This window comes from Rhodamnia argentea, chromosome 11, assembly GCF_020921035.1.
Source record: "Rhodamnia argentea isolate NSW1041297 chromosome 11, ASM2092103v1, whole genome shotgun sequence".
Lineage (NCBI taxonomy): Eukaryota > Viridiplantae > Streptophyta > Magnoliopsida > Myrtales > Myrtaceae > Rhodamnia > Rhodamnia argentea.
In genome coordinates this window covers 2,101,622-2,110,601 of record NC_063160.1, presented here as the reverse complement: position 1 = coordinate 2,110,601, position 8,980 = coordinate 2,101,622, and the positions used below count along the sequence as shown (strand labels likewise).

At 40.9% G+C, this 8,980-nt stretch overlaps 1 protein-coding gene across 2 annotated transcripts; it reads right to left on the bottom strand.

The window, feature by feature from the left end:
* Nucleotides 1-3,450: 3,450 nt before the first annotated feature.
* Nucleotides 3,451-7,955, bottom strand: LOC115744057 (AP2-associated protein kinase 1). 2 transcript variants are annotated; one of them, XM_048272311.1, is made up of 8 exons: nt 7,798-7,955; nt 7,127-7,720; nt 5,853-6,018; nt 5,713-5,763; nt 5,449-5,631; nt 5,224-5,317; nt 4,238-5,004; nt 3,451-4,143 (listed from the first exon to the last, which is right to left on the bottom strand). In XM_048272311.1, the coding sequence occupies exons 2-8, from the start codon at nt 7,588-7,590 to the stop codon at nt 3,775-3,777; spliced, it is 2,094 nt and encodes a 697-aa protein (XP_048128268.1). In that variant the 5' UTR covers nt 7,591-7,720; nt 7,798-7,955; the 3' UTR covers nt 3,451-3,774. The 2 variants fall into 2 exon arrangements, with proteins under 2 accessions (XP_048128268.1, XP_030535009.1); XM_030679149.2 differs by having other exon boundaries at nt 7,127-7,955.
* Between the last annotated feature and the right edge of the window lie 1,025 nt (nt 7,956-8,980).

The following is an 8,980-nucleotide window of genomic DNA, read 5'->3' as shown; positions in this document are numbered from 1 at the left end:
TTGATGATATTTTTCTTAGAGCATCATCCCGTATTTATATTAATAGAGGAATCAATCACGCACAATAAGATCCCTAATAATATGACAAATAAATCCCTTAAAATATGAAATCCCATTAACTAGCTCACTAATAATGGATCTAACTCTAGAACAAATATTACAACAGCTTTGTTTGAACGCTTGTAGTTTGACTGTGTTGGGTGAGTGAACTGAAACCACCGAAGGTTACTCCGACTCTACTTGCGCCAATCAAGCTTCGTTCGCGATAGAAATTTTTATAAAGTGAGACCACCCACAGAATTGGCCTTAGACTATGCTCCTATGGTGGCGATAATTCCACAGTGGTTTGGACTCTTTAGAAGCGAATTGATACCCCAAAAAGCTATTAAGACTCGTTGTATGCCGATTGATTCTTGCCATGACTTACTTCCATAGTCGTTAAAATATTGAAAGATTCAATTTAAGACGAAGAGAATCTAGTCTTATCACAAGAAGCCGACCAAGGAAATGACATGATTAATAGTGGTCGATGTACAATCCAAAGCCCCCGATCAAGTGGTGTGTTGGACACCAAAATGCAAGGGATGAAGGATCATCCCAACAATATTATGCAAATTGCTTGAAGATCAACTGCAAACTACGCTAGCAAAATCGTAAGCCTAGCTATTTTTTTTTGTTCTAAATTTTGACGAGGATTTCATGCTCTAATCTAGGCTCATTAATATCCGGTTGGAAAGCCCTAGTTATTTAGCTTCAAATGCATGAAGTTTCAAGCAATTTAGTTTTTTCTAGAGGAAGTTAAGCCGAAAATGCTTAGTGTTTGCCAGGAAATCTGAGATGTATGTAGGTGTTGAGTCCCATGTAGTGCATTTTGTTTCTGCAATCATGTTGATCCAAAAGTCAATATTCTTATTTATGTTTTGTTCGGAGATTGTGCGGGTCTGGTCTCAGGAAATAGAAGGTCAGACGCTGGAAAAATGTTTCAAAAGTGTTGAATCAATTGCATTTTTACTAATTTAGCCCTACATTTTTTAATTATTCCAATTGAATTTTATTTTTGGCTAGAATCCGCCGACGTGGACACCGAATACCTTACGTGGCTTGTCAGCATTGACGTGAACAATTTTTGATATTACTTTTTGATATGTGTATGATTTTTTTTTTAATTTTCTTCTTTTTCCTTCTTAATTTTGTTCCCTTTTCTCTTCTTTTCTTTCCTTTTTAAAATTTTTCGTCTTTCCTTTTTTCCCTTCCATCGACTATCGACACGGCCCGGTGATGGCCGGCGACCTTCGCTATCCTCATTGGCTGCAGTAGAAAAGAGAGAAGAAAAGAAAAGAAAGAAAAAGAAAAGAAAAAATTCGAAAGAATATAAATTTTTTAAAAAAAAAATTATTTACGTCAGCATTGGCCGTGTTAAGTAGGACGGCCGACATCTATATCGCCCATATCCTATCAATTGGCAAAATGTGAAAATATATAGGACTTAATTGATAAAATTAAGGGTTAATACCATGGAAAACCCCAAACCGGTACACTTGTGACAAATTTACCCCAAATTATTTTTTTGACCACAAAAAACCCCAAACCGGTACACCCGTGACAAATTTACCCTAAACTGGTACACATGTGACAAATTTACCCTCCGTTAATTTTCATTAAATTTAACTATCAAATTGTTGATTTAGTGACATGTGATAGTTGACGGGTATACCAATATGGGGTTTTAACCCTCTATTTGTTACAGGTTTATCAATTTGAGATAGGCGATCTTCAGATTTGACAGGTGCGGTCTCGTGGAAGGCAAAAGCATTAGAGATGAGGTCTTCGAGCCATCGCCTTTCTTTGTAAGATCGAAGACTTGCTTTCCGTATCATTGTTACCAAGTTATCCCCATGATGTCCATGGTCGGGATCTTCGCCACCGGCTGCCCCTAAGGCTTACCTATTTATGTCAAATCGTGAACCTCCTTCCTTCAGTAGTCTCTTCTTGTACGATGACACCATCCATAGCGCACGAATGGGTGGAGCACCAAGGGTTGTGTCCTCCCATACCGTAGCGGACCAAAAGCCAAAACAAAGTGACGATTTAACGGGGGGTGAATTTGTCACATGTGTACTAGTTTAAGGTATTTCGTGGTCAAAATAATTAGTTTAGGGTAAATTTGTCACAAATATACCAGTTTAGGATTTTTGGTGGTAAAAAAAATAGTTTGGGGTAAATTTGTCACATATGTACCGGTTTGGGGTTTTTCGTGGTCAAAAAAATAGTTTGGGGTAAATTTGTCACAATTGTACCAGTTTAGGGTTTTTCATGGTGTTAACCCTAAATTAAAAGGTTTTATGTCTAAATTGGCAAACATGTAATACGTTTAGGATTTTTTGAATAATTTTGCGTGATGAACATCTATCCTCAAACATGCCCTGCACCCTGAGGAAGAGTTTTGAGATGGCGAGCATTTTCTTTGTTGCATTTTATGCTGTCTTCTAAACCTCGGACCCCTCCAATATCAGTAAAGTTTATGTCGGGCTAGAAATTAGAGGGGATGAGGATATAATTCAGTCTTTTGGAAATTGCTACCGGGGGTATCAATCGATTACAAAAAAAGTGTTAGGACAAATTTGATTAAAAGTAAATCAAGCAAGTAATCATGCATAGCAACGATCCTAACCAGCCCCTGTGTAGTCCTTCCCTCCTTACCTTGATTGCCTTGATTTATGTCATATGGCACTCACATAGGAATCAATCTACGTCCAAGAATTTGAACCCTTTTCTGCTCATTTTTAAGACACTGCACAACCTCAAGTGTGGTACAATATGTGGATGAAGCAAGGTAAATATGTATAATCTTCTCCTGAACAGTACATCAGAAAAGGCAACTCTGCAAATTTATCGATCCAGCTCGATTTCCTCGGTCACGTATGTACGTAACACTTGAAAGAAGAGCATTACTGGGAACAACATTCTTTTGGACCGCATTTTTCTCATCCCAAAATCCCCGTGCACAATCAAGCGTGGCAAAAGACAGAAAGATGGGGTACCATAGACTTGCACCACTCAAGAGAGCAAGATGAGCACACATATATATAAGCATGATCTTTCGCAGAATGTAAACCAGAAAGATGATCAAGATAGTCTAACCATTGTTCCACCTGTCAAGAATCAACAAAGCAAGGCAATAACAGATTACCTTATCGACAATCATCCTCACTCATTAGAACTTCTAATTCGAAAGCATTCACAGGGAACTTTGTCATACTGTGGTACCAATGACTAGCCCTTCAAGGGAAAATAATCCGAGTACAACCTCAAAAGTCCAAAGGGCAATAGTAATAGCACTGACCTTCTCAAACATCCAGGTCTGGCTCTCTTCATAGACAAAAGCTTCATCAAATCCAAGTTTATCCTTCAGCAGGTCGACCCAAAACATTTTCCCCTTTTTTTAACTTCTAGTTATTGCTCTGCAATCTGCACTTAATAGAGCGGAAATGCAGTTCATGACTAACACACTTGCCTCAAAGGCAGTACTTCCAACAGCCATGCCATTAAATTTCAGTAGGTCACAATTGGCATACAAAATGCATAGCATGCACTTGGCTGCTCAGACAATTTGAAATAGAAGCATATGAGCGCTTTGTTTAGTAACAGTATCTACAAGGAGCTAAGCTCTCCTGAGCGCGGCTCCAGCCCACAAGCTTTTTTACCTCCGGACTTTGTGTACATCAGGTTGTGCAACTGTCTTTCATGAAAGATGTCAAAGGTTCCAAGAATGATTTAGAAACCAGCCCATCCTGCAGGTTGAGAAGATGATTTGTTCTCCATGAACTTTGAATCGCCAAACCGCTGGGAAGTGCTTCCTTCTCGAATGGGTTTTGACATCTGAGAGCTGGCATTGGGCATAGCAGTAAAACTCTCCGACCCAAAGCCCCATGTCTCATAATTAGATGCTGCTTGAGTGCCCTGCTTACTTTGTTGACCATTTCTCATCCTAACAGATTTGGCGGTGGTATCCCTTGTAAGAGGCTGCCTTGGCTTAGGATCATCAGCGAAAGCCTGCCATGATGTTGGTTCTGAGCTTCGAAGATGCTTCTCAACTTTTTCCTGACGGATGTCCCAGTTGGTTTTTCTAGCTTCCTCTAATGGCTGTATTAACCAAAATGGCTGTCAATATCGAATGTAACACAACCTAATAATTGCATATGATGCATAAAATTAGACAAAAAGACGACAAAATTACCGTAGCAGCGGCAGACGACTCGGTTCTAGTAGGGGTTTGATTTCTCATATCGTCCCTGCTTGGTGATGCAGCTCTAGCAGCAAGAGCTTGTTTGAGTTCTTGTATTTCCTGCCTCTGAGATCGGCAGATGGCAGATAGCTTTTCATATTTAGAAGTTATCTCAGTTTTCTCTAAGTTTGCCTGCTTCAGATGCTCTTTTAGCCTCTCTAATTCTACCTCCAAATCTTCTTCCTTCTGCATACCGTGATTACCGATGCCAGAGCCAAATTTTTTGGTATCAAATTCAGCAACGAAGGTATTGAAACTATTATCTTGGAAAATGGCCGCATTTTCAGGCTTTGACGCTCCGGGTCTCTCGTTACCATGGTCTGAATCTTTTTGGAAGAAGTTTATCTCAAAGTCTTTATGTTGATTGCCCTCGGGCCTAAGGTAGTTTTGTCCATGCGCACTCCTCCGAGTAGGTTGTGGTTGTACATTTACCTCTTTCTTCGGATGAGCGTTCTTGGGGAAGGTATGATTCTCTGCATGCTCTCTATCAAGTTTTGACGTTCTATGACTTGTTGGTTCTTCATCGAAATGTGGGCCAGTATTATCCTCACCAACAACTGAATCCTTCGCATGCAGACTTGACCAGAAAGCACCAAGCTGCCCCCCACTTCCACCTGCTTTAATATGAGGTGACGATTTGACTGAGTCACTATATGAAGGTGGGGGTGGTGGACTTCTACGAGGCACTGGTGACACCCGATTTGTGGACTTTGGAATGCCTGGAGGAGATAAGCAGAGAAGTAGACATTGCCAAACGAAGATCTGTCACTTATATACTAGAGTGACTGAGTTGTGAAATTAGGAAAAGCTATTAACAGGTAATACTGTGAATCAAACTACCCGCATCTCAAAAGGGTATCATAAATACGATTCAAGTCACTCAGTGCATGGTATCAATTCCATGTTTGAGTAGAACAAATGTCAACTAACAGGACTACCTTCATGAATCTCTGCTGGTTGCATTTCTGGGGGCCGATCAGGCAAAGACTTTTGCTGTCCAACAGGTAACTGCTCATTAACACGGAACCATACCTGCCACCAGGGGAAGAAATTGCCAAAGTCAGTGAAGCCGATTGTTTAAATTCCAAAGAGTGTATTCATACTATGATCTACGACTAGTTTAATTTCATCGAGATCAGTGGCCGATCAAGCAAAGCCCTTGCCTGCGTGATGTCTGGTCTGTCATCTGGAGAAGCTTGAAGCATGTCATTAATTAGATCCGTGATGAAAGAGCTGTATTTTGGTAACTCCGGAATACGATAATTCCCGTTCAGAATTTGTAACTTGGACTCTCCATCAAATGCAGATTTCAAGTAGCAAATTCGAAAGAGGAGGCATCCAAGAGCCTAGGATGAAAAAGTAAATAAGTTCCAATTGACTATAATCCTCTTCACTTCAAACAGAATACGAATGCCAACTTCACATACCCATATATCTACTTTTTCATTCAGGACCTCCTTCCGGAATAAATCCCACATCTAAATCAGAAAGGGAGCAAACGGGATCAGACATTTTTTCGACCAGGGTCAACAACATATATGTAAATGCACGAATCTTTTTATTCAACCTCGGGAGCCCTGTATGCAGGTGTTGTGTGCTTCCTGATATTGTCTTCTTCAATACCCATTTCTTCAGGCTTCTCAAACCGTTTGTGATTGGTAGAGGTGCTTCCGAAATCACACAGCTTCCACAGTCCATCAGTCCCCAACAAAAGATTCTCGGCCTTCAAGTCCCTATGCAATTAAACAAGGAATCCATAGAATGCAAGATGAAAGATTGCCTCCAATAATTGGAAAGGGAAAAACAAGATAAACTGTAGATTGAAAAAGCACATCAAGGATGCTCTCTTTGCTCCTTCCCATTGTTTTTTTTTTCCGAGTCTGAAAACTACCCTCTCAATCCTCCCAGCCAGAACATTCACTAAAAAATAGATGATATCCACTAATCTTTAGATTTGATCTTTGCATGTTCTTTTCATTAGTCATTTTCATGATCAAAATGCATGCGACCCAAAAGTGGCCAGACTGAACTCACTCACCAGGTTCCTCACTTTCAACCGATAACACAACCCAGAGTCTCAGTCACTAATAGAGGGGACAAGTTATATAACATTACATATTCGGAGTATCAATATGCCTGATCCAACAGAGAGAGCATAACCAGTACAAAGATCATATAAGTGCAAACTCATGTATCCACTCCAATTAATCTTTCTGAAGCAACTTTCTTCCTAGTAGGTTAGAGCAGAAAAGAGGCATTTTAAGACCTTTTGCCAGAGGCCAATACTCCTTGATGAAACACAGCTCACGTATACAATGAGTAGGAGTAATGTTCAGCAACTATAAATACAACAGCAAGAGTATTAAATACCAAGGAATGTGCTGTAGGATTTCTAAACTTCAGCCATTAATTTAAGCACGTAACGGCAAAGTCCGAATAAATCCTCAAGAGCTCATAAATCTATAAGCAACCAAGGAAGAGCAGGATTGTCAAATCGCAACTGTCGGGTCTACCCTGGGTGGGAAGGATGCACGGAAAGCTAACAGGATTGCAAAAAAAAAAAAAAAATCACATCTTTAAAGGTGCCAAATAAATACAATGAGAGGGAGTCTGCTGTCAGGTGGGTCAACTCATTTAATCACTAACATAGCAAAGATCGGTGGCGAACAGATTAGAGGAGTGGGGTGGCATGAGAGAGGAAAAATTACAAGTTTCTTTATTTCTTTTTATGGATCACCAAAAGCTCATATGTTTCTCCAGATGAGCAGGGACTAGCTTACAATGGCAGACATGTCAAATGCAACAAAACGAAGCACATGCTGGGATAAATGTGATTATTACCTATGAGCAACGGGAGGCGACTGGCAGTGCATTGCGAAAACGGCATTACAAACATCCCTGAACATCACCAATATCTGTTTCTCCTCAAAATGCGCAGCTCCTCTGCTCTCCAACACACTAACCAGGGACTTCTCGCAGAAATCCATCAAAAGCAGAACTTCTTTGGTCCGTCCCATGTCCAGGACAGTGTGGGCATGAAGCGCGACAACGTTCGGATGCCCCGCCAGCGATTTCATGACTGAGATCTCATTCATCGCGACTCCCAGCGACTCCTCGTCATTGCAAATCATGTGCTTCAGAGCAAACTGTCTGGACATATGCAGCGCATCCCGGGCCAAGTAAACGCAAGAGAACCCACCCTCGGCGATGATGTTCCGGACATGTACTTTGACGTTCCCAATGTCGATCGTGCGGCCTTCGAGTCCAGTCTGTTCTTTCTGCGCGAACGGCTTGAACCTCCACATGGTTGCTGGGCGAACTTCTGGACTCAAAAGGGTCACCGAGATCCCACCTTAGCGGGCGATTCACGATCTGGGTCGCGCTCTTTCCCAGATCCCAGATCACCGGAGATCCGGATCCGCCGGGTGTGCCGTTCTGAAGAGATGGGTAGGAACGGAACCGACCGGGGAATCGAAAACCCTAGAGCTGAAGGAAGAGGAAGACTGCCTCACCTGCTCGAGATCTTCCAATCGACCAATTCCGTCTTCTTGGTGCAGCTCTGTGGATGGTGAAAAAAGTGAGCTTCGGCGGCCGGTCGCTGTGTCGATAATGAAATGAGCATATGCTTAGCTTTGAAGGAATGAATACGTTGAAAACAGAGGATCAACGCGCTTTTGAACCTGTTTGATTGTGAACTGAATCCCCCACTAATATCTGATTTTTTTGTTATGGTTTAGTAAAGTTATTTTAACTCTGTCATTTGCATACTCGTTTGTAAAATAATCTCACGAGCCGATCTTAATATACTTCGTGTTGTTCAAAGCGATCCCTATTTCTCTTTTGCTCGATAAGTGCGGAATCTGTTGTTACGGTATTTCATGTTCGTTCGATCGAACCGCATTTATCTGCGTTAAAATTTGGAAAGTAGGAGTCGGGACGGAGGAATAGTTATACTATTATTTGAAGATTAGTCGGATGTTGAAATAATTCCGGACATGCCAGTCGATATAGTAAAAAAAGGAAGTACCGTTAATTAGACTTCAACTTATCTATGCTTTTAACTCCGTAGTCTTTTGACCATTTGCCAAATGCGACTCCCTCCCTCTCATCAAAATAGGTTAAACTCGGGAAGCCTTCAACTTGTTTGCATGAATTAATCTTAACCTTTGACAAATTCATGGCAGAAAAATAAACACAATAGAAAAATTATTGACGGATTTCTGGGTCTAACTAGGTATTATAAAAGGATTTTTTTTTTTTTTGGCAAATTGGCCAGATTTGCAGGCCTCCAACAATACTTCTCAAGAAAGATTCCTTTGTGTGGGATGAGGCGGCTGCTGAAGCATATACAAGTATATAAACTCCAGTCTCATAGCTTTGCCGGATTTCAGTAAGCCATTTGTCAATGAAACTGATGCTACCTGCGGGTGGCATTAGAGCATTCACAATGCAAGAGGGACATCCCTCTGCTTTCATCAGCGAAACGGTAAAATTATCAGACACTACAAAAAACAAAAGGATTTACCGACGGAATTTGCCACGAAAATTTTGGCAAAATTTGTCGCTAAATGATTTTTGCTACGAATTTTGCCACGAAAACAAATTCGTGGCTAATTCGGAATTTAGCGACGAACTAAGAATTTCGTGGCTAATTTTAGCAACGAATTTAGTGATTCGTGGCTAATTTCATCGCTA